A 27,344-nucleotide genomic window follows, 5' to 3' on the forward strand; every position below is an offset into this window, starting at 1 on the left:
CGTTATTTCCTGATCATGACAAGGAGCACACGGCGGGTGTGACCGGTCGGCAGGGGATGCTAACTCCTCTATGGTACCTGATCCCACCTCTTATGTTTTGGAAGTCCGTGTTTGCTCTTCTCCTATTTTGTCTTATGGACTTCTGAGCTTGAATACTGTTCGTTATTTCCGTATATTTCATGCTTTTTCCCCAATACTCTCTGAATTCAGTTTAATGTGTTATAAGTAGTGAATTTTGTGGAAATAAATGCGTTATATAATTGTAGTTTTCTCAGAAAAAAGGTTATCCTAAACCTTATCTGAGAGAGAGAGAGAGAGAGGTTTTTCATGATCAAGATTCCGTCTGTTGATATCATTTTCCTATAAACGAGCAAGAATAACTTGAATTTATTTCTCAAGGGCAATTGTAATTGTTTTGGAGTCATGTAAATTGAATTTTGTAAAACCATAAACCAATTAAACATAAGCAGCATAGATTGACTGTTGTCATTTAGTCAGAATACAAATGATTGATGACAAAAAACTCAAGCCAAGCTATCTCGTTAAGATAAAGACGATATTGGTATACAAAAACTCTTGCAACGAAGTCCTTATTAAATTACATTATGCTTTTAAAAAATGAACTGCTACAAAAGTCGGTCAAATATATATACATATATTTTTCCCCCATAAAATGCAATTTCTTCCAGTAAAAAATGATTCAAAACGAAATACTTTATAAGTTCATCGACACTTTTCTCCAATCTTGAAAGGTTCTTTATAGCATCCAAGGGTTTTCGGTCCGCTCTGCTCCACTCAGTTTGTGTGGAGCGGAGCGGACCGAAAACCCTTGGCTTGCGAAGATGTGAAAGGTTAATTGAAGTTATTGATTACAAGAAACTTACTTAAAAATAACAAATCTGATACAAAACACTCAGTAAATATTTATAATCATGACAAAGGGAATGAATGGATGATAAGAAGTACACAGACTGAACACTTTTCTGGCGATAATCAAGTCTCCATGTTTACTGATATAATTGTGTTATAAGAACATAAATCAATATTGTGGGTAAAAAAAAAACTGAACTGAAATACCGTTAGAAGCTCTAACAAACTTTTATGAAGATTTTATAATGATTTTATTCTTCTTTGACACTGCATCTCTCTGTAATTATATTAGGCAAACAAATCTCAGTGGATTTGGCATACACGTGTTTCATGACACAACTTTAAGAAAAATATTTTATTCGTGCTGAAGAAAACTTTTCATTTCCAGCTTCAAAAAAGTTTATAGTACGTATACACATATTTAAGAACAAAGTGGGAATATGTTTATGAACATTCCCAAATTTATGATGCTAGAAATGGGAACATTATCATTGAGATTGATAAATAAAAATATTACATTTTATGGCTTCACATTTCACTCATTGAAGGAAAATAAAAGTGGTGCCAAGAGTATTTTGTTTTCAAATTACTAGTGCTTGATAAGTATTTTTGATGTGATAATATATATGATATGATTTTTGGGGCAACTGACAATGGTGAAAGTCTGTGTCAAATTGTCATTTATCAGTTTACACAGATATTAAAAGGAACATCATCAGTATGTGTCTATAATGATGATAAACAGTAATTTTGATTTTGAGGTCTTTGAAAAAAAGTTAAAATAAAGAACATTGATCAATCCCATTTCTAAGAAAGAGATAGTATTCTCTATCGGCAGGTACAACTCGCCGGAACCTTTTGTATTCTTCAGGTAAACGGAGTAATATGTTTTCAAAACTGATAAAAAAACTTGATATCAAGCATGCACTAAATATTACTCAACGATATATTTTTTTCTTAGAACGATTAAAGAATTTGCGAATTGCTTACATTAAAAGAGAATGAAGACAGCTCTGTAACGTTAACGTATTTTACAATAGCTGTCTTGGTTTAAAATTGATAGTACTCAAAACATGGATCAGATTAGATACGTAAACTCAATGTGCAGGCGATTAAAATAGGACATATTACTACATAGATACTGGAAGTATTTTTTAAAGCTTTGTGAATGACAATGCATTGAAATTTAAATTTATGATTGTGAAGATGAGGTGGTTATGTTGGATTTGCATATGTAAATCATGATTCATGTACGTTTCAGTTCAAGCAATTGAAGTAGTATGTTCAATGTTTTACAGTATTATTATATCATAAATTGAAAGTATCCTGCAAACAATTGAGGTGGCTTATTCATTATATTCCATGGCTTAAGTAAGTGTTTTCAGAGTACGAAAGAGGAGCGACACGTGCAAAGAAAACAAAAAGAATTCAACTCACAAATGTGGGAGAATCAAAAGCAATCCGGCTGGAAGGTAGAGTATAATCAAACACTCGGTGGATAAAATAATATCCGTTAGAATTCCGTGACAGCCCGCGGACTGTTAGTTTTTTACTAGATAAAATTTGGCTTGTGATGTTTATTGATGTTGACTTCACGAACTGAGTCGATCAGTGTAACTCGATAAGCGTATCATTTGACCAGCGGTGCCCCTTGCTTCGACAAGTAAAAACGCAATATCTCATAACTAAAGGATGGAATTTTAAAAGCATTGTTTATAAGTAAGTAAAATATAAGTTCTTGTTGATTGATTTTTAAATTCATTTTGTAATGTTTTTATTTTGATTCTAAAAATAGCATTATTGTCTGAAATTACATGGTACTTTCTTTGAATAAGAACAATAGCTTGCAATCTTTTTATAAAGAGATCTGTAAAATCAAGTATACTAGTAATTATCAAAGAAACAAAAATTATCAATCTATCTGAACAACTTTGGATTTCATTTCATTGGATTAAATAACTTGCATTTCGGGAATAAGCAAGAAATTGTACTTTTTGATACTAAAAACGACTAAGCAAGTCTAAGAGAGTAATGTTAATTTAAAAAAAAAAACAACTTTGGATTATCTATTGTTTAAGAATTATATTAAGCCTTGCAATTCTTGATTAAACAAACAATTACAAAAATCATAGGAAACCTATTCGAATATTGCAGGAATTCAGATGAATTGGTGTTTGATAGTAGTTACTTCTTTCATCGATCGTAATGGATGCCCAATGTAACGTTTAATCAAATTCTCCAAGTACTTCAAGGACTTACCATTACAAAACACTTCATAAACACGTCATAAACACACTTTGAATTATAGAAGTTTGCCATGAAACTAATATTATTTTTAAAATGGAACAAAGAATTACATTCCAACTGATAGACAACAGATACATTCCGAAGTTCAATTTTTATGTATTATTAGCAATGAGTAATGAAGCTTTTTCTTGACTTTTCTTTCTATATATAAATATAAATAGATTATACACATTGTGTTTGATATACTAGTATATGTCTTTTGTATAATTCTTGATATATAGCCTACCCTCGGCTTACGCCTCGCCCAATATGCATTTTTTCAAGGACCCCACATAACCCGTTCCTTTCAGAAAACATCTGCGTTAGATTTTAATTTGTAGTTTCCTCCAAAATTATGTTATGGCATTTGAAAATAAATACTGTTAAAATAAAATAGTTTGATAGCAATTTTCTATAAAAAAAAATATATACAGCATAAGCGACTTCCATCTTATTTATAAACATCTTCCATTTACATTGTACATTTTTTTTTGTAAATTATCAAACGCAAAAAAAAAAAAAAACATTTAAAACAGAAACGTTCTCTAATGATAAGTTTTTCATCTAAAGTTTGTTTTTGTAAAGTATCGCTACATTTTTCTTATTTTCTTTAAACTTTAAACATGACATCAACATTGTTTTTTTATTGCACAATTTTAAATACCAATTTTTTTTTCCCTCCATTTTATACCTGTTAGCGAAATAGACTTAAAGAAAAATGTATGAAAATAATTGAATTCCACCTATGATGTATGATTCACATATGACAACAAATCAAGTGGACAAATCAGTCTCAGTGAAAATCTCTAATAGCTTTATTTCCTAACTTGTCATTTTAATAATTCAATACTTTTCCACATCATTATGCACTATGGATCTGTACTATGAAAAAACATTTTTTTTCTGAATTGAATAGTAATATTCTAATTTCCGCGAGGTGAACATAAAAAATAATGCTTGTTTGCAATCTTTAGACTAAGTAGGTGAAATTTATTTTTTCACAGAAAATTTTAACATCAGTGCTGAGTTTTAAAAATCTTTTTATCGAAATAAAAAAAGGTTTACTGGAAGTTATTTAAAACAATTTTAGTCGGTCAAATTTATTCAGTAAGGCGAGAGAGATCAACCAATTTTTTTAAAGGATTGTCTTGCTTTGAGTTTTATTAATTTAAAAATGTGCTCTCATATACAGTTTAATTAAATCACAGTTTTCCATGGTAGATACTAATTATGCTCATATACAAAGCAGACATTTTAAAAATATACTTGACAAGAAGACAAAAACATGCATTGGCCTTCAAGTTGACATTCAGATATAAATATATCGACAACGATTTACCAATTTATAATAGATTTTTCCATCTATATTTCAATTTTTTACATCCCAGTGAACTTGATAAACATCAAGTTATGTCCCATATGTTCCATATTTGGATTGTTTACCGACTATAGACGAGAAAGACCATCTAAAAACTAAATTTTAAAATAAACGAGATGTCTTCAACTTTTCCATCATCAGCTTTTGTTATTTTTATAGTAATATTCCGCCATCACTAGTATATGTCTTAACAGGTTATTCGCTACTCAAAAGCATGCCCTGATAACGATCAATTACTAAAACCAAGGCATGCTACTCACACATAAGTTGTTATTTTAGGGATTTCATACTCAGTAGTCAGTTGGTTTGAACATATTTTATTGTAATATAATTACAAAGGGATTGGGCACAAGTTCTGAAAACTTATAATAGTCAGTAGCATTGGGTCGTATTTTCACTGCATTGATACATACCAATGGGTTGGCTTTTTTATGTGACAGGTCTACAGGGGATGTTTACTCCTCACGGGCACCTTATTCCAATTTTGGAATTGCCAGAGATGCATGTAAGCCCCGTATATAGAACTGTATTGTTGTTTGTAGATCTATCGATCTATGTTCGTTATCTTCACTTTAAAAAAAATACCGGATGTAAGAATTAATTTCGAGATCGGTATACAGACACGATTGTGTTATTTTTAATTTCAAAATCATTTGGTAGACATGAATTGTGTTTCTCTTACCACAGAACAGTATAAATTATCACATTAAAATGCTCCTTAACACAAATCTTTATTTTAAAGGACAACAGAATGGAATATAGGAAGATAACGAAAAGTATTCAAACTCAAAAGTCAATTAAACAATACTAATTGAAGCACAGCCAATACGGACCAAAGAAACATCAGAGCTGGGATCAGGTGCCATGGAGGAATCCGCATCACCTGCCGATCGGTCACACAAGCCGTGTGCTCCTTATCAGATCGGGAAATTATGAAAAATCCGGCGACAGTAATTATGGCCTAACGATTAGCAAAACCTCAGTTAGCGTTTGACTTACTGATACACTGTATTTGCTGACAAAGTCATAAATATTGTGTCGACCATAGAACTTACGAAATGATGTCTTTAAAAGAGACTGCTGATATTCGTGTTACCTATAACGTTGTTTGTCAATACCTTAACTTGTTTTAAAAATTGTTGATGTATTGTTGCATGCTGCTGTCTATTGAATGAACTAAGAGAAATAAACCCCGAATGCAGGTGATAAAGGCGTATTGCTGCAAAAGTAAGGGAAGTTGACGATTGAAAAAGTAAAGTCATTATGGTTATCATAAAGTTTTGTTAGATTTATTACCATAATTTTTTTTTAGAAATATATACAAATATGAAAGAGATGCGTCAGACTCTGTGGCATCTTTTTATTTTAAGATCACCTGGGTTTATTTTGTCAATAACAATTAATGGACTGCTACGTTTGAAGTAACAAAGTCAGATCACAACAGAGTCACAATATAGCTTAAATACCAAATATTGAACATATAAATGAATAGTGCACATCTCTTGTAATTTTTGCCTTGGATTTTATCATAAGATAAAGACCAACTGCTCTTTGACTGTAATCATCATTAAGAATAAAGTAAATTTAGATTTTTCTTCACATTAGTAAATTTCTTTTTATTTGTGCATTTCAAAATGCTGTTTTTAGCACCACTCAGTACACTAATATTTATCTCAAGTGATAAACACTTTGAGACCGAAGTCAGATGCATCGATACACTGCTATCTTTTTTTTTCATTTAGATTTGAGAGCTCTTCGCGTTTTCCAGTGTAAATCTCAATGTTGAAAAAAATAACAATATTGATATCTTTACTTTATATTAATGTTTATTTAATGTAGTACACCAGATTAAATACTCTGATATTTTAAAGCTCTAGTGACCTAGGGTTTTTTTTTTATCTGACCCACAACAAATTCTTTAGAATAGTTTTAAATATTCTAATATATTTTGTATTTCAAATTGTTTTTGACATTAAGTACCTGTATTTTATTTTTTCATTTTAGATCAACAAGTGTTGATTTTGGTTTGTTAGTGATTATTGACTTTTTTGTGATTTATCTTAAAAGACGTAAACTAATTTGACCCTGAAAATGAAGTTACATGTAGCTAGGATATACGAACTCTTTAGCTACATCCAAAGCGATGATTGCCATATTCGATTTGTTTATTTGATTTCCAACAGTCTATTGGAATTCCCATGGGTACCAATTGAGCTACGTTATTAGCAGACCTATTTTTGTAGTAATATGTAGCAGAATTTGTGCAAAATTGTATGCGTAAAAGAAGAAAACATTTGCTGTGGCCTTCAGTTAACTCAACATTTAGATATATCGACGATGTACTGTCAATTAACAATGGTTATTTCCATTCCTATGGCGATACGATATATCCTGGTGAACCTGAGAAAAAAGATACCACAGAATCTGACACATCTGTTTCATACTTGGATTGTTTACTTGAAAAAAAAAAAACGTCAGTGGAAATCTAACAACCAAACTCTATCATAAACGTGACTACTTTAACTTTTTTATTGTCAACTTCCCTTACTTATGCAGCAATATACCTTCATCACCTGCATACGGCCCTTATATATCTCAGTTGATTCGATGCGCAAGAGGATGCTCTACGTATGAACAATTTCTAAAACGAGGTAAATTATTGACAAACAAGTTGATGAAACAAGAATATCACCAGTCTCGTTTAAAGTCACCATTTCGTAAGTTCTTTGGTCGATACAATGACCTTGTCAGCAAATACAATTAATCTCTGAGTCAAATGCTTATTGACGTTTTTCATACTAATTGTCAGTCCATTATTTATACACGGAATTGACGAAAGATTTTCCGTTATTTCCCGATCATGACAAGGAGTACACGACGGGTGTGACCGGTCAGCAGGGGATGCTCACTCCTCTGTGGCACCTGATCCCATCTCTGATGTTTTAAAGGTCCGTGTTTGCTCTGCTCCTATTTTGTATTGTTTTATGGACTTTGATCTTGAATACTGTTCGTTATCTCCATATCCTTCATTGGTTAACACATGTTCCAAATGTAAATCATTAGAAGATGCATAAAGTTTATTCCTCATATGTTTAAAACATATTCAAAATTGAGCATTATATATATGTAATATATGCTTATAAACAAATGTAAATTATATGTTAATATTCTTTATATGTTAAAACTTGAAATTATGTGACTCTAATCGAGTTGAAGATATCAAATTCGTCCTAGCAAGTGAATGATCCCTATTTTAAATGTTTTTTTTATTATGATACTTTCGTCAATATATCCCTACTGCTACAAGAGAGGTGTTATTTAGACCACTACACAAAACATTCTAAATTCTTAATTCTAAACAAAGTTTCGCCTTTACAACCATTTAAACAAATTAACAACACGTGAGCAAGCAAATAAAACGCAATACATGTATATGCATTGTAAAAACAAAATTGTTACAGCACGGTCGGTAAATTTTCCATTTCTTTTCTTGTTTGTTTTATTATATATAATGTACCGATATAATTTATTCTTAAGGCTTTCCTCTTACATTGTGTAGATATAGGATATCCAAGCTTGAAGATAATAATCGTTTAATAAGATGTGAATAATAGTGAAATTGATATTACTCTGGCGCTTTTGGGCGCTTGTTATAAACGCAGTTAAAGAAACAGTAAAGAGCAAAGTCCACGAACCATCAAAAAATGCCTCTTGCAGGATATTAACGCGATATTTATCAAAGATAGTATAGACTTTAAGCTTTTCATAACCGTTTTTCTTTTTTCAATATCTATTATACTTTTTAAAAACGAGGTCTTGCAATATGGCAATGTTTTAATAGAAAAATGCGTTAGGAACGTCATTTTTTGTAATGTAACGTCGCGTCAATTAGCGATAGAATGACCTGGCTATTACAATGCAAAGATATATAGGAATATATGACTTTTAAAATGCAATAATTAGAATCAATTTTATATTTATCTTATCAACTTCATAATCAATAAAGATGATAATTCTGAATGAATAGAATTAGAAAAAAAATATTGGAAATTACTTCCACTGCTGTAGTTTTAGATCCATAAAATAGTTGATACTGCAGCCTTTTATCGCAAATCTTGCATGAAAGTACACCTTCCGGCCGATATTGTGATGCGTTGAGTGACGATACTGATGAATATGACTGAAATACAATTGAAGATTACTGACTTCGATTGCGCAATCCAACAAAGAATCTGATTGGTGCTTTTTTTATAGGCCCGCCCACTTTTTCAAATGTAAAGCCGAAAATTGGAATGTTTCGAAGTAAAATGGAACAGCTGTAGAAAACGGGCAAAAAAGTGGTATATTTTGAGCTAAGAATTTAATAGAACTTTACAATACCTTATTAATTATTGTGAATGTGGGTAATCTGTACAATGATCTTCAAATACGATATGTTCCAGGACTGGCAGCAGTCATGTCATGTTATATCAGGTGCATGTTCTCGGGGCACATGAACACAACCGTTGGCGTTTCTCGTTTTTTTTTTATTCAATGCACCAATAAAAATAAAACGTATTTAGATTTGGTAAATGTTGTTACATTAATTATTTTTAACACGAATTATAAGTAATATTTCATATTTTTAATGAATAACATTCGCCATAACAGTAAAAATTTCACTTCCCGCAAAAAAGAACAAAAATCTAGATTTTTCTGGTCGCATGTTTATTGCCATGGCGACCGTTGAAATGGGAACGTAGTAGCACAGATGCCTTTAAAACATATGGTATTTTTGACAGTATTGACAATAAAACAGTAAACTTTTTAATAAATCCGATGTTTTACGCGTTTTACCACATATGATTATGAATTTATTTTTTTCCCACTGAATAACAAGTTGTCCGCTATCAGCTGGGTAATTACATGATTTCCAGTAATACCCCGTTTTAAATTTGTGTTTGCCAACGCAATGAAATAGCTCACTTATGACTAAAACATAGAAAAAAAAATCTAATGCACTGAAAAGTCGCACAGAAAAAACACCTAAAGTGTAAAATGTCGTCAATAGGAAATCGGCAGAAATACATGTAGGATGAAATGAAATAGTGTTCGACTGTGCCATCGAATGATATCCATGTATCGTCTGCATGCGTAAGGAATATATCACATGCTAAAAAAAAATTTTATAGTTTGTTTGTTGTTTTTTTTTTTTCAGAAAGTCAACAACGCTTTCCGCGCGAGAGTGGGCGGGTCCTAATCAACCAATTAAAACGCTTGTTTTACAAAACAAAATCCGTGATTCAAATTGTTCAATTGTCAGATCCAACAGTATCATCACACAACGCAACGCTATTTAGGCCGCAGTGTATACTTTGAAGCGAGATTTGCGATAAAAATCTAGATCTAAATACCAGTACATTACTTGAAAAGAAGTACATGTACACAATAGTTGAAAGGACCTTTTTTCTATACATTTTTAATAATTTGGCGAGCACTCGCGAATATTAGGCCTCAGCTGTTAATAAATTTTCACAGGCAAGCGAGAAATATCCGCGAGATTCGCGCACACCTCAATCTCACAGATATTTTTTCTCATCTTCACGAACCAGCCAATCGATGGGTCATGTTTAATCCAGTAAATTAATTTATGTATGGAGTACGGTATTTGTAGTGTGTTGTTAATACATTGTTATCGATTGACTTACATGTAATAATTTTATTATGTTTTTTATAAATTGTGCATTGCTAGCTTATCGTTTATCATTTTCCATTTCATTTTCACATTATGATTTCCATGCGTATGTAATTCTTATAAATACGTGTCAAAATAAAAAGTGAAATACAAGCACAGACATTAACATTTTACTAATACTTACAGAGAAAGATCGATTTTACCCGAAAAAGACTCCTTAATAAGACCTTATTATAGACACATTTATAAGAGGAAAGTGTGAAATGGTCTCAGTTTTTCTTGAAATAGAAAACATTTATGGTCGTAGTAAGCAATTTCAGAGAATAAAGGGGGTGGGGGGGTATACAAAGGACGAACATATACAAAGTTCTATCTTTTAAAAATATTTTTTTAAAGAAATGTTACAGTAAATTATTTAATTTTTTTAGTATATTTTAGACAAGTCCTGTAGTTCACAATAATGCTCATATATAATTGTATGTTATGAACGTATAATTTATGTCAAAGCATGGACCCCACCCTACCCCCCCCCCCCCCCGTGACCTCTTCTAATCGTATAGTGATAAAGTACTAATCTTCGTAGTAGCGGATCCAGCGATTTTCAGATATTAAATGCAGAGGAAGACATAGTCCCCCTACTCCACCTCCCCCCCCCCCCCCACCCTAAGCCATAACAATGCAGAGGCAATTTTGAACGTTGATCTACATGCAAAAAAATTAAAATACAGAATAATCAATATTTGATATGAAAAACACTATAGTGGCTAAAGAAGGATCTTTGATTTGATGTTCTTTTATGAATAATAATAAACACTATCTAGGGTAATATATTTTAAATTCAGCTCTTGTTTCTGCAAACAAAAATGGAACCACTTCTTCATAATACTTTTGAAGAAAGCTAAAAATTATTTTTCGCGTTATGCAAGTGCATAAAAATTATCCACGCGGGTTTTATGTAGTGAAATGAATGTTTCTTAGGTTTTGAAATAAAAAAAAATGATTAATATATATTGCTGCTACATGTGATACTTATACAAATATATGTATTGTATATGCATCGACGTGGGGATTTGTTAAAGCGAACATGTGCATTAAAATGTTTACAAACACACACACGAGTTCTACGTTGAATCCAGTTTACAGAGTTGTTAAATTTTTTAATAGTAGATAATTTCCCGTTTCCATTAAATGAATTTAACAAAGCGACAGAAAACTGTATATCTTTTAAAAAAAAAAAAAAGAATTTTCCCCATTTCTCCCTGCCACTGATTCCCAATTACTGCACTATTATGACGTCACAAATGACGTACACCGAGTAACGTCATGTACAACTGTGAACTCATAAGTTTGTTTTCCTTTGATTTCAGAAATGTAATTTTTAAATTCTTTGCCACATTTATTGCCTTCAATGAACAATTTAGGGCAAACTGACCATGGTTCGGACGGTTCTCGTTTTGCTTACAAACAAAAAGCTGTTGTTCCGAGTGACAGTGGTCTAGACTTGTATTATCAACTGGAAAGTGTTTTGGAACCTTTCGGGTTTTATCAATTGTCAATATATCACCAAAACACTGAATACCTCTGTTCCAACTAGAAGTTAAATTCATCAAGCGATTTTTACCATGGTTCGAACGTATCTGACCAAGGTTCGGACATGATAATATACAGTAAACAAATGTTGTTGTTTTTTTTTAAATAACAGATATGCAATATTTACGGGCTCGTAGTAGCGATCTCGAGCCCCCCCTCCTCTAAAACATAACATTTTACCATTGAAATTTGAAATTATAGATATTCATTGAAAGTCTTTCCCCTTCTTTTGTTGTAGCATTGTTACATCGTAGTGTTTTGGTAATACATCCCGGTCTTTGATAAAATTTAAAAGTGAAAGAAAGTGTGACCCCCTTTCGAGTTCGGACCATTTTCTTTGGGGTCGTTCGTTTGCTTCATTTTTTAAATTTTATTTTCGTGTCAACGTTTTATCAGATAAGTTGTTAATTTATTTTTCTGATTTTCCTCCCAAACCCTTCAAAATCGATAGTATGTGTCTGATTTCTTTCAGATACTACATATAGAGTCGCATGACATAATAAGAAACCTCCAATAAGATTTTAATCATATCTTTCCCATTCTTAATAAAAAATCTGTTTGTTTTTTTTTATTAAACTATCTCTCTTTTTCTTTATCTCTTTTTCCTCTTTTTGTACAGTGGCGTAGCATCGTTTTTGAAAGTGGGGGGGGGGGGGGGGGGCCGAGAAAATTTTTTTTTAAATTAACAGAAAAATTTTAAAAGCAAAAAAAAAAACAAAAACAAAGTTGACCAAAGTCGAAAATCCTATTTTGGGGGGGGGGGGGGGGGGGTAAGGGTAACCTTTTTTTCAGTGTCTACTACTTTTAGTACCATTTCTAATACTGCATTTGCGGTATATCACTAAAAGTGGAGGGGGGGGGCAACCAGGCTTTCAATTAACATTTCCTATAGTATAAGTAAGGTTGGGAAAAACCCCCCTTGTTGCTACGCCCCTGTTGTATTCTAGTTTGTCTTTATAAGTATCAAATGACGTATGGTGACAAAAGTTTCGTCATATTAGGGCTTATGAATATGTCGTAGTTTCAATTTCAGTAAGAAGTCAGCGATATCAACTCTGATAACTATGTGCTGAAAGAGCTTCAAGCAACTGAAAATCGTTTGAGTTCGTCTGTAATTTGCAATGATAACACACTGAAAAATTAATATTAAAAAATCCATTTCTATTGCAGCAATGCTTGATCGCCCCTCCCATTTTCTTCGACTGTAACCTCAAATATGTCGAAGGTTTCCTCCAAAAAACGAGACTGAATTTGTGGAATTAAAAAAAATTAATTGTATTTAAAAGTTATTGATTTCGCTAGTTCTTGCTCTCTCAATGCATATTTGGAAGGCCATGTTTCACTCGAAATCACCATTTGTTTCTGATACCACCTCATATTCCAGCAAAGCAAATAAAGTTTGGCTTTAGAAGATCTGATTCCTTTGTTTGCAAGTTCGTGTTAGCTTCAATCTTTTCATCTTCAATGGAAAGCTTGGGCTTGGCATCGTCTCTTGCTAATTGTACTAAGAGGGATTCGTATAGGTTTATGTCTATACTATGTCCCATAACAAGGTAGCGTGTGTTACAAAGTGTTTACCCCCCCCTCCTCGATTATACACACGAGGTCCAAGGATTTTGTTTAATGACATGCTGACACACCCTTAAGAGCTGATTATTGTAAGGATAACCTTTATCCCTTTTGTTTTTTTTGTTTCCATAATAAAAGTAATAAAGAAAATATCTTTTTTCTTTTTTTTTTAAATTACAAGCAATGAGTTTTAAATTATTATACTTCTGGGCTGTCGACAAGTTGTTCGAATTGAAATGCAATTTATTTTTGCTCGGGGTGTTTTCTTCAACTTTCTTCCGCCTTTTGCAGGTTGACCCTCAGTTAATTTTCGTTCTAAATAAAGAAATGACGAATGCACATGGCAGAGATAAAATCTTTTCTCTGCATGTCAGTGCACGATCTTCATAAACTGCAATAGCATCAATGCATGTCTTTCTGATTATTGCGTTCATGATTTGAACAAATAATACACTAGTTATCTAGCACACAGGTACTTGTGGACAGGACAACCCCCCCCCCCCTTCCGATATTCAGCCCCGGGGCTTATTGGACATATTATTCAAAAATTATATCTATTACTATGGTGGCATATTTATGCCCCGTACATGCAAGATAATTATTATGTTAGCATGCAACACAATTATGTAAACGTGCAACATATTTATGTCAACATGCAACACAATTATGTAGACAAGCAAGCTACAAATCTTATAAGAAAATATAATTTAAATATGGGTAAATTCACATACTCACGCCTGTATCTGACATTTTAGATGCAATATGCAACATAATCATGTAGACATGCGACTTTTTTGAATATGCAAGATAATTATGTCAACATGCGACTTATTTATGTCAACATGCAAGATAACTATGTCAACATACGACTTATTTATGTCAACATGCAAGATGATAACTTGCATATCAACTTACATATCTTGCATGTTAACATAATTATCTTGCACATTGACATAAATAAGTTGCATGTCTACATAATTAACTCGCATGTTGACATAAATATCTTGCATGTCAACATAATTATCTCGCATGTTAACATAAGTACATCGCATCTTCTCATAATTATATTGCATCTTGCATCTACGATGTCAGATACGGGCGTCAGCACGGGTTTTACCCATATTTAAATCAGATTCCCTTAAAAGATTTGTAACTTGCATGTCAACATAATTATCTTGCATGTATACATAATTTTCTTGCATGTATACATAATTTTCTTGCATGTTGATATAATTTTCTTGCATGTTAACATAATTTACCTTGCATATAGGGGGCAGAAATATGCCACCATATATTACACTTATTCATCATGTGTACAATATGAAAAAATTGTCAAAACCCCAAAACAATCGCTCCACAAAAAAATATCCCATTATAAGGGATAATGTATAGTAGGGTATTTTTTTGCGTCCAGCGATTGTTTCGGGGTTTTGAGGATTTTTTCATATTGTACACGTGATGAATAAGTGTAATAAATATAATTTAAAAAAAAATTCTAATAAGCCCCGGGGTTGAATGTCGGGGGGGGGGGGAGGGGGGGAGTAGGGGTCCTTTCCACAAGTACCTGTGATCTAGCACACAAATACATGTAGAACATCTATACCGAGACCATTACACACCCTTTATTATGACGTTTTCCATTTTTTGTTCTAAACTAAGGATTATTATTTCATTGTGTAAGAAATCTACATTTACGAAGTCTATATGTATTAATAAAAGATATAAACGGCACTTGTTCATTTCTAAAACCAATCAAAAGTTCTTTGTGCTATATAGGGATTTGTTATAAATGCTAGAAATAATAGTATTTATGATTAATGAATTGGTTTAAATATCAATTTATTGACCACCATTTACATATAATCAATTGAATTAACTAATTTTATTATATCAAAAAATTATTGCTTTTTGCTTTTGCTTTAGACAGTGCCCCGTTTCAGAACGGAGTTATCCTATCTATAATAATATCATATATGTTTGAGGAGCCCATTCTCATTTTGAACGATTGAAAATACTATACTGTAGTACATGTATGTACATTTAAAATATATACATTTTTTTATAGTTACATGAAGTATGATTTTTTAAAAACAATATTATTATCCGTATGCCTTGAATATCAATCACGTAATTTATTCACTCTCTGATTTTTTTAATTAAAGGCGATTTAAGTAGCTTGAACTTTGGTTTGCGCAATGTACGAATCATGGTCATCTGGTGTACGAACCTAGGTACATTTAATTTTCAGACTTCGAGGAAGATTTCACAACAAAATATAGAAAATAGCTTATACAATTTTTGACTAATAGGAATGATTTATCACTTAGAAAGGCAAAAGAAATAAATCATACAGGTTTAATAAAGTAGAGTCTCATTCATTTGAATTTACTTGCAAGTGTTTGTTTACTTTTCATTTAAACTGCTGACGTAAAAGAAACTACACATGCCCTAAAATCGTAGCGCCACCACCAAGTATTGAGTCACGTGATAAACACGGGGTCTTGACTAAATAAAAAATCCGATCGTTAAGATTGATATATTTCCGTATCATGCTAAAACAGATTTATTTAACTGAAAAAAATAACAGTAAAGTTGTCCGAACCTAGGTCAATTTTTCTATCTGTCCGAACCATGGTCAGTTTGCCCTACTGCTTTTCTCTATCGCCATGTGTGTTATCTATTTATTTGATGTCCTATGACCTACCAATGAACCACTGACTGTCACTCTAAAAAAAATTACCGATTCTTGATAACAAAGCTTAGATTTAACTCTAATTTCTTATACTCATCACAGTCATAAACAAACATAATAATTGACATGAAAGTTTATATTTGCGATAGTCATACACATAGTAAGTTGAAAGTTGTACTTGTCTGTAAGTGAAAGTTGTACTTGTCTGTAAATCAATCTAATTTTGGAAAAAGAACTGTCGATAAATCGGCATTTTTTTACGGATAAATTATGTTTTAAGACTGAAGCCATCATATTTATTCCAGTAGTCAGACGTGTCTATAGGTGCCTCAGTTAACATTTTCTTACTTGTGTGATATGAGTGTCCATCCACTTACATGACTGTACATAATCAATATTATACACCTTTCTAATTGATCCTTTAAAGTTTGTATAAAAGACAAAGACAAATATGGTGGTTCATGATCATAGCATTTTTACACGCGTTGACATTTTATTTTATTTTTATGAGCACGCTCGTTACCGCAAAATATTTTCATTGGAAATTATTTGTCGAACAGTTTTAATTATTTTTCTGTTTCAATATTTTGCGGTAACGACTGTGCTCTATGTGAAATTCACAATTTATTATGTAAAATCTGAGCAATTTTCCGGAAAACCTCGAAACATGCTCCGTTTTAGAATTTAGTTTGACATTGTAACATCCGGTTTTGACGAAATTGTTGCACATGTGAAATGTGTCAATGTTCTAGGTTGATAATAACTCAAAACATATTTACTAATGCCCTTTTCAAAATTTACTTATTTGAAAGGCCAAATAAGGCATTTTGTGGATTGAATTCTTTGGAATATTGAGAAGTTTTGAAAAATAAAGGTCCATGTTACATGACGCAAAGGACTCTTAAATGTCTTACAATACTAACAATGAAATGTTTCCTGTCAGAATATATTATCGTTCTTTCAATGCTCCATTGTGAGACAATATGACCTTGAAGAGGTACTATACTATTCCTGTGCCCGGTGCTTTCGCTTTGGGTAACATTCCACATGCACCATCCGTCACGGCGCTGACGTGACGCGTGCTTCCTCCTTGCTCATGCTTTTTAGACACAATGTTAATGAACTAAAAAATAAAATCATTAAAACAATATAATGGGAAAATCGTTGATTTCAAAGCGTAATATAATAATATTGAATATAATAAAAATTCAATCTGACATACTACAGTCGTTCAGAAACAAAGATTTGATGTTACAATATCAATGTGAAATTTTACTTTAAACAATTCATTTATGCTTCTGTTCCTTCAAATATTTAAAATATTTAAAAACTACTTTTTTAACCTTACTAAGTTTAGCTGGATATGCGTATCCAGAATAGGCAGAAAACACCACAGTGTCTGTTGTACGGAAGACAAGCAAGGTTACCTCTAATCAAAGAGATTGTATTTAAAATCTGTTTCTTTAAATTCTTATATCCAAAAGATGTTCCTTATCCAAAGTGTTTACAGAGACGAATTTCTGTCATTAGGCGGGAAGTCGTACACAAATATATTCGACCAAAGCAATCCAGAGAAAGTACAGATGGAAAAATTTTGCAAATTAATGTTATGTATATTTGTCTAGCGTTTTAAAAGTATACTATACTAATTGTCTAACTCAAAAACATTTCAATTAGAAAAAAAAAATCATTTACGTTATATTAGATAGTGAAAAAAATTAACTTCATTGGCACAGAAACACAAAATATTTCTACCAAATAACAAATATATCGGTTAATGAATTCGACAAAAAATGTTATACGTAAAATTGGTTTTTTTGCATTAAATTATTTTGAGGAATTGTAATTAAATTAAACCATCTCTCCCTTGATTGATATGCAGTAATAGGAATCCTCTTTTGTGTCTACCGCGGCTTCCTGTGGCATACATCACACCCGTGGAGAGAGGCACCGGGATACTTGTTGGAGCTAATCAATATCACATTTTGTTTTTTTAGAATCAGAAAAGGAGGAGTTCCCGCCGGAATTTCTTCGTCAATGACTTCGTACCAGTCATTTAGATGATAGAGCAGAAAGAGAATAAATCTCTCCAGGAAGAATGGATGACAGCAACAATCAAACAACGCTAGAGAGTATCTATCCAGAAAGTGTGTCCGCGGAAATTTTAATCACGAGGAAGGTGTCAAATTATTCGTACTCTGCGGGGTATGTGTCGCATGGCATGCCTTTGAAGTTTACCGGAAACGAATCCCATTCGGAAAATCTTGGAAGTGATTCAATTTCCCCGGAAACAGTTGTTGGACTTTCTCTCCTATTTTTTGTGATAAGTGTGATAGGAATCTGTGGAAACTCGTTCGTGGTTTGTGCGGTAGTATGTAATAAAAAGATGAGAACTTCCATGACAAATTTACTCATAACCAATCTGGCCTTTGCAGACCTTCTTATCATGGTATTTGGAATTCCTGAAACAATTCTTTTTATGTTAGAACAGGGTTGGTTATTTAACCGCACAGCTTGTAAAGTAAACCGTTACATCATGGTGACGTCATTGTATGGATCTGTACTCACACTCATAGCTTTATGCGTAGAAAGGTGAGAGTTAAGAGTTTAAAAAATATTATAATTATTGACATATAGAAGGATTTCAAAAAAGTTGTGTTTAAATTTGTTTGAGGGAGTTATTTTATGAGTCTTGGTTTCGACAGTTTTACCCATTTCAATTAAATTACCTTACGAAACATGTCACACGTTAACCTCACAATGAACATTTCAGTAAATTCACAATAAATCATTGTAAATTCAAGTGCAAAGTAGCTAGGTGCAATATAACAATGATAAAAGAATGCGTTGTAGCCGTAAAGAAAGAGTGTTTTCATTGAGTTGATTCTCTGATAATTGCTACAAAACATTCAACGATCCATACGCATAAATATCGCCATTACACACATATATATATATATCACCCAATTGTGTCTCTTCTGTGACTTCTTATAGAAACGATAAAGGTAAATATAACGAAAAGTGATCGATAGTTTAAGGAGGGATTCTTTTTATTGACTACATGTATGTCTTGTATATTTAGATGTAACATATTTTAAATTTTCTTTCCTCATCATAATTGAACAACTTCGAATAGAAATGAAAAATTAAGTTGGAAATCTAACAGAAACTATATCTTTTGCTGACCGATGGCGTATGAAAATATATCTTTTTCTGCGTTCAAAATAACCACAATTTAGTTAAAATTTTTAAAGAAAGACATAAAGAAATTATCAAATGTACGTGAAATCAATAAGAATAGACTTAATGCATTATATAAATATGATTTTTCAAATAAACAACAATTTTGTTTGCTTTTAAAAGCTTCCAATCCAAGTACAGATTTGAGCAAATATTCTGTAAAACGATTTTTTCTCTCTTTGTAAAGAGACAAAACTTTTTTGCTTTATTAGCAGTTTGTATATTTATATGACTACAGTTCCATATGAAAAATAAGAAAAAAATCAATATACCGAAGCATATAAATGTAACCAAAATATCCTAAAAAATTAAGTAAAATTGTGGAAATTGCCGATATCCATTTTTAGTTTATTTATCTTAATTTGGTAGTTTCCTCTAATATACCCAGTAAGATAATACTTTTAAAGCAAAAATAAAAAAAAAACAACTGAGCTTTTGAAATTTAAGTAGTCATTGCATGATTGGAAAGAGTTTTTTTTAATGTCAAAGAAAAAGATGACCTTGATCTGACCTTGCTTTTAATGGTATGATTTGTCAGTAAACACGAACCAACCAAAGATTTAATTATAAGTTTGCAATTAAAAAAATCATTTTTGTCTATCAAAAATTGGAGATATATTGCTTTTGCACTAGTACCGTCATTATTAAGTTTAGAATATCGTTTTTTGCACTAGTATCGTCATTATTAAGTTTAGAACATCCACCTTTTTGTCTTTACAATCTCTCGAGATAGTGGAAGCGTCTATATAATTATAAACACTGTCTAGAGATAGTGGAAACAACTAGTAGACAATTAAGACTTTCTCTCTGTCAGTCTATTTCTGACATAAACGTTCGCACTAACTTCAAAACTTCAGAAATTAGAGATTCTTACGTTGGGGAATTTAAGATACATAAGGCAATTTTTTACTGTTTTCGTTGACTACTTTTCTGAATAAATAAACGATATAGAAGTCTTAAAATAAATCCAGAACGGTATTTTTGGACTCTTTGGACAAGTATTTGCCTACGATTAGTAATTCTACTTAAATTTGTACATGTATGAAAATCATGTCAACATTCGTAATTTTACAAAAACAAATACAATCTGTCGTTAGGCGAAATTTTAACTGTCTTTGTTCTCATAATGAATTTTCTACTTCCTCCTCCATTAGCCCAATCATGAAAGGGGTATCGCGGCAAATATAACCAGTCGATAGGGGCTGTTTACTCCTCTGTATCACCTTATCCACCTTTTGATAGTTTTATAGCCCTTTTTCTGTAAACAATTATTTTATTTGATTTTTTAGCAAGAATTCTGTTCTTTAGGTTTTCCTCATTTTTTTTATCACATAGGGTAAAAGTTTGCTTCGAATACAGCATTAGCTGGAACATTTAAGCTCTGAAATTTGTATACATCGAACATTGACTTAGCTTGAAAGTTATTGCACCTGGAGATGCTTGTCAGTATGAATGCTTCTGATGTTGCATGAAGTAGTCACTTATATCACATTTATTTATTTGTTTTATAAAACTGGTATCTACTGTTGGTCTGTGTGAATTAGTTGCTGATTGATTTGTAGATTCCCATTGTTGAGAAGTTAAGCTTCATTCAGTTTCTAAGATTAAATTTCAGTCAAGTTTTTCCTATGATATGAATAATTGAACCAAAAAATTCTATTGGCAATACAAAATCTATCGAAAAGGAAATTGAAATTCAAGCATTAGTGAACTAAATCAGTCGGTACAAATAGTTTCATTTATCCAATATTTTTGAGATGCAACAAATTTGGCTATGAACTAAATTCTTGCTTTCCCAGTTATGTGAAGGACAAATTCCATTGACCCAATTACACGCTGAATTATCGACGGATTTTTCTAGTTATTTCCCGATGATGACAAAGAGTACCCGTTTGGTGTGACCGGTAGGCAGGGGATGCTCACACTTCCATGGCACCTGATCCCAGCTCTCATGTTTAAGAGCTCCTTTTTGCTCTGCTCTTAAATTTGTATTGTTTAATGAACGTTTGAACTTGCAAGAATACTGTTCGTTATCTCCAAATATAACATTGCAATGCACCATATCATTGAATTTATCTAAATTTTTAAAAATGAAAACAGTAGTTTTGTTTTAAAGGTCAAGATACAGAGGTGCTGTCTGATATTGTCGATTTGATTAAAAACTTTGAAGTTTTTTTGAGATCTTTATATGGTTTACCGTCGGCAGAGACATTTTACTTTGATAAACCACATGTGGACTTTCAATACATTCTGACAAAAGCTGCATTTGTTTACATTCTTAAAATTTTATACGAGGTGTGCATATATGATTTAATAAAGCACTGTCTCACATTTTATTTTAATTTTGCATTTCTCATTGAAGTTGTAAAAATTAGCTAGAAATGTATGCAGTTGATACGTTCAACCATAGGTGACATTACCTATATTAAGTATTTGTGTGGCTTTTGTCAGGGGATCTGGATCCTTAGCAAGAAGAATCCGGTGATCTGAGTTCGCCAACATTTCCATCATTTTATCCTCGGGACTGTGTCATTAGGTGTAATTTTGTAGGCATCAAATGTGAGCCCCTTTAGTGTTAGAAAAGATTAATCGATTATCTCATAATTTACAAAAAAATATATACATATTCTTCTTTGAGAGATGATTTATATCATAGAAGAATCGACCAATGAATCGGTATTTTCTTCACTTGCAGTTTAAAAAACGTAGCTTTGAGTTACAAATTCGATTAAAACAAAATTATAGAAGCAGTCAATTAAAAAATACACAAGTCCATGAAACATAGAGGTAACGAATAGTAATTAAGCTCATAATTTCATACAAGCAATGCAAATCAGGAGCCGAGCAAACACGGGCCTCTAAAACATCAAAAGTGGTACCAGGTGCCATAGAGGAATAAACATCCCGTCTGACCTCTCACACCCGCTATGCATACAACTGTTTCATCTTTTTCATCTTATCTTTTTTTTTTGAATTACAAATTTATCATTATTAAAGCAAATGAAACGTGTATATTTTTATTTTCCTTTATTACACACCAACTTCGGAAGAATACAGATTGTAAGAATTTCTAAATGTCACATGAACTATATTTCGCTAAAAAGGTGAAAAAAATCTGGAATATGCTCCTTTTTTCCTTTTGCATAACATTTTAAAAGCATACTAATGTTTTATCTGATATTCATACTTCATAACAAAATATTTTTAGATAGTGATAAAGGAAATGCATTGTTAATATTCTTTGCAGTATCCTTCCCAAGTATATTAAACTGCCATTTCTAAAGGTTATTTTGCCTCTCACAAGATAAGGGCTTTTTGTTGGAGAAATCCGCAGACGTGCCTGATTTCTAAAATTCTTAATTTAATCATCAGTTTTGCAATTAACAATTGTCAATTCCAGACTGTGGTCCTCGGGGTTTAACAGGAGTGTTCTTAAAATGTACCAATAGTTATGTAAAATGGCTCGTGGAAACAGTTCAGTGTACTCCTTAGGTCGATTGTCATTAATCTTGATTTAAAAAAAAAAGGAAACATAACACTTCTGTACCCTATAGCATATATACCAAAAACACTCGAATTATCTTTCATAAGCAATTAATAAGCAATAATACAAAGTACATACTTCAAAATAAACGTGCAACTCAATCCACCCCACATGAATAGTCTATGCAATGAATTCATCAGTGTCAGATGCTAGCAATACCCACGTACTCAGTCAAATCCATACTTACATATGATAATTCTATTAAAGAAGAACAATATGCATAACCTAAGAAAGGAAGGTATATTAATCGGTACCTTCTAAAATTCAATAAATGAAACATCTGGTGATAATGAACAGTATTCAAGATCCAACGTCCATAAAACAATACAAAATAGGAGCAGAGCAATCACATACCTCCAAAACATCAGAGGTGGGATACAGTGCCATTTAGGAGTGAGCATCCCCTGCTGACAGGTAACACATGCCGTGTGGTCCTTGCCATAATTGGGAAATAACGGAAAAATCCGTCGTCAATTCAGTGTATAAACTAGAGAAACTGTGTCACTTAGTGATACTCCCCGCCTCCCATATGAATATAAGGACATTGTCCATGTTTTGCCATGGGAAATCCAAAATATGTGTCGGATCAAAAAGTAAAATAGGAGATGCACAATGGCAATATGTAACAAAGATTCTGTAAAATTTCATCAAATTTTATTAAGTGGTATGAGAGGAGTTGCGGATAAGAGATGGGTATCCCAAAGCATAACAGACAGACGGACGTGCACAGGCGCGGATCCAGAAGTTATTTCTGGGGGGGGGGCACCCAAGTCCAAAAAAAAATCCAACCCAGAAATTTCTTGACAATCAATAAAAAAAAAAAGATAAATAAATAAAAACATAAACTCGTCCATACTTCAAAAACCTATTTCTGGAAGGGGGGGGGGGGTAGTTGATGACTTCTAATGCATCAAACCTTTGATTTTTCAAACCAATTTAACACAAATTCGCGTTTGCCAAGGGGGTTTGTGTTTTTTGAGGGGGGTCCAAGATAACTTCTTTCTTGCTTTAGTATATAAATTTAATAACCTTGCAAAGTCCGGGGGGGGGGGGATCCTGACCCCCCTCCCCCTCTAGATCCGCGCATGGTACAGACGGACGGACATACCGATTACAATATACCCTCCTGCTTATCGAATCAACTTAGATATATTAACTCCGTATGCAGGCGATGAAGGTATGTTGCTGCATAAGTAAGGGAAGTTGACGATTGTAAAGTTAAATTCATCACGTTTATCACAGAGCTTGGTTGTTAAATTACCATTAACGTCTTCTTTTCAGTCTCGTTTAAAGTCATAATTTCGTAAGTTCTATGGTCGATACAATGACCTTGTCAGCAAATACAATTTATCATTGAGTCAAATGCTGACTGACAATTTTCATACTAATTGTTAGTCCATTATTTATACACTGAATTGACGACGGATTTTCCCGTTATTTCCCGATCATGACAGGGAGCACACGGCGGGTGTGACCGGTAGGCATGGGAATGCTCACTTCTCCATAGCACCTGATACCACATCTGAAGTTTGGAGGTCCGTGTTTGCTCTACTCCTATTTTGTATTGTTGTATGAACTTTTGATATGGAATACTGTTCGTTATCTCCATATGTTTCATTTCAATTAATATATCCAAATATGAAACAGATGTGTCACACTCTGTGGTATCTTTTCTCTCAAGCTCACATGGATCTATCATATCGACACAAGAATGGAAGTTACCATTTTTAATTGACAATACGTCGTCGATGTATCTAAATTTCGAGTTGAAGACGAAAGCAAGTGTTTTCTTCTTTTCACGCATAAGATTTTGAACAAATTCTGCTTCATATGAATACAAAAATAAGTCTGCTAATAACTGGGTGCCTTTTAATCTGTACTTTTATGTAAGATTTAAAAAAGATATATAAATCATGTATATGATATGCTGCTTATCAGAATGTTTATTACGGGACATTTTTATTCAAATTCATCCAAATGCAATACATTTTTTCATTTTTCATATACATGTAATATATTTATGTGTGTATCTGATTGACTGTTTTCCATTCCGGGTCGACATTTCAATGGAAGTAACTAAAGTTAATAGATGATAAAATCATTTGAGGATTTGAACCTTTCGTCGGGGCTTGGAATCCCACTAGATGAATTATTGCTACTCCATGCTCAAAGGAGTGCCCTAAGTACTGAACCCAGTGCTTTAGGCACTAAATTTGAGCAATTGGGAATCTATTTGTAGCCCTACTCTGAGGCAAGTGATGGCATAACTTTCTCGAAAGAACGTTTCATCATTATGTTGAATCAAACATTATATCAGACAATGCACTTTGCCATTACACTTATGATAATTTCAAAAATTAAAAAGTTATAAAATATCAAATTTAAGTCTCAGTGTCATAAAGATCCAAACACATAAAGTAGGGTCTTCCTTACCGTGTATGTAACTCTACCATTACGATTAACAAGTTGAAAACTAATGTCTGTTCCGATTTTTTTATTCCAGATACGTGGCAATCATTCATCCCATCAAGGCCCACATCGTGTGTAACAAAAGAAGAATCGTGTTTATATTGGGTTGTATTTGGCCGTGTGCCTGTCTGGCGGGTCTACCCACCCTTATGTTTAATGAAGTAATCCAGGGCGATCCTAGGATACCTATTGTTTACTGTATGATAATCTTTCCGGACAATCACATGTTTTATTTTGTATTGTTTAAATATATAGAATCTGTTTTATTTTACTTCTTGCCACTAGTGATCCAAGTGACGTTGTACATCTTTGTGACGAAACACTTATTTGTTGGATCGGAGAGACTCCATCGACGCGTGACGATACGTCTGGTGAATGGTTCTTCACTTGAGCGATTTTCAGAAGCTCTACAAGCGAGAAGAGGTGTTGTCAAAATGTTGATATCAAGTGTTGTCGTGTATTTTCTGAGTTATCTCCCTCACCAAGTTCTCCTGATTTCCAACACTATCTCGCCACAGACCTTTCATCATAACTTCGCATATCAGGTCTTCGTTATGATAATCGCTAACGTCAACTCAGCTGCAAACCCGGTTCTTTATTCTATTTTTAGTCAGAATTTTAGGCAGTGTTTTAAATTTATAATCTGTAGATGTTGCCAGAATAATCACCATCAGGTCAAACCGAGGCGACAACCGACCCTGACCTCTAACACATCACGTGTTTGGCGACAAGCAAGTTACGTCTCCGCTACCACGGAAATGTAAATTTACAATTTGTAAGCGTTTTAAAGGTTTATGTCTTCGTTATTTTAAAATCAATTTATGAGTTTTTAATGATTTTTTTTATTTAAAATAAAATATGTGTTTACAATAAATAATTTTTACGAAATTTACTTTTGTTTCTTCGTTTGGACTTATTTTAAATTTGTTTTGGTATGACATATTACCAAGACTGTTCGATTACCAGCATTGCAAAAATCACTTAACACGAACTTACAACACTGTTGTTTAGGTTTTGCTTCCTTACATTTCTACTCTGACAAATTTTTCCTATGGTTTTGATATCTTTGTTGATATACCAGAGACATCCAACTTTTACTAATTATTAAGGTATACCTTTACTCAGAGACTAAAGATTCCATTGATAAAAACGAAAAAAACATATTGCACATTGTGCACGTATAATTCTTGTGTTAAATTTCAGTTTCAAAAAACGAGGTCAATGACCTTCTTTTCATACTAGTGACCCCTGAGTATTTCTCGGAAAATACTTGAATTTTTCACACTATGACCATTTTTTCTTATTCACAAAATATTATAAGCAACACAACTCTTTAAATAATGAAATATTATAGCAACGGAACAGCGTTGCTTCATATAAAGAAACAATTAGAGTCTGGGTCATACACTTAATAATTATTACAGTCCGAATTTCCTCTGTCATATTTATATTTTTTTCCATTTCTAATCGAATTTAATAAATCTGAATGATAAGAACTCTAAATTATTTAAAGCCTCAGGTTACGTTTGTTGCCCTAATTCTCATGGTATTAATAGTATTAGTATATGGGGTCAATGAACAAATTATTGAGATATGTTGTCTGAAATGGTTTTGTTCATAATTTTGAATTTCTTTAATTATTTCTAAGCATTCAATTATTTGAAATAATTTATGAGCTTTAACACATATAACATTTGCAAAATGATGTTTGAAAATACATGTAACCTTTACATTGTAATTAATTTTGCAAGAAATAATAAATTTTGACAAAAATGAAAAATGCAAAAATTTTTGTCCGAATTTCCTTTGCATTACCATACATCAATTTTTGTTCCTGTTTATTTTCTTCGAATTATAAAATATCATTTTTTAAATTTTGAGTTAAAACTTGGTTATTTTATCCATTTAGAACAATTTTTGATTTAACATATTACACTTTACAAAATTTTCTGTCTGTTATCTGAAACCTGAGTATACGTCATCCTTAAGGGGCATGGTCTGAATATGTCGTATATTTTTTGACTTGAATTTC

General features: G+C 32.4%; 1 protein-coding gene across 2 annotated transcripts; it reads left to right on the forward strand.

The window, feature by feature from the left end:
• The first annotated feature begins 2,272 nt into the window (after nucleotides 1-2,272).
• On the forward strand, nucleotides 2,273-26,157 carry LOC134269564 (neuropeptide receptor 15-like). 2 transcript variants are annotated; one of them, XM_062751766.1, is made up of 3 exons: nucleotides 2,273-2,342; nucleotides 18,057-18,651; nucleotides 25,347-26,157. In XM_062751766.1, exons 2-3 carry the CDS (start codon nucleotides 18,158-18,160, stop codon nucleotides 26,074-26,076), a joined length of 1,224 nt encoding a protein of 407 aa, XP_062607750.1. In that variant the 5' UTR covers nucleotides 2,273-2,342; nucleotides 18,057-18,157; the 3' UTR covers nucleotides 26,077-26,157. The 2 variants fall into 2 exon arrangements, with proteins under 2 accessions (XP_062607750.1, XP_062607749.1); XM_062751765.1 differs by lacking the exon at nucleotides 2,273-2,342 and adding an exon at nucleotides 2,507-2,589.
• Nucleotides 26,158-27,344: the final 1,187 nt, after the last annotated feature.

Source organism: Saccostrea cucullata, unplaced genomic scaffold, assembly GCF_032062105.1.
Source record: "Saccostrea cucullata isolate Sc308-1 unplaced genomic scaffold, CSIRO_AGI_Scuc_v1 ctg262, whole genome shotgun sequence".
NCBI classification, from domain to species: domain Eukaryota; kingdom Metazoa; phylum Mollusca; class Bivalvia; order Ostreida; family Ostreidae; genus Saccostrea; species Saccostrea cuccullata.

Excerpts from the sequence above, each read along its gene's own strand:
- LOC134269564 (XM_062751766.1), top strand. The coding sequence starts at position 18,158 with ATGGATGACAGCAACAATCAAACAACGCTAGAGAGTATCTATCCAGAA. Across the intron at positions 18,652-25,346 it reads ATAGCTTTATGCGTAGAAAG|ATACGTGGCAATCATTCATC; the intron begins GTGAGAGTTAAG and ends TTTTTATTCCAG.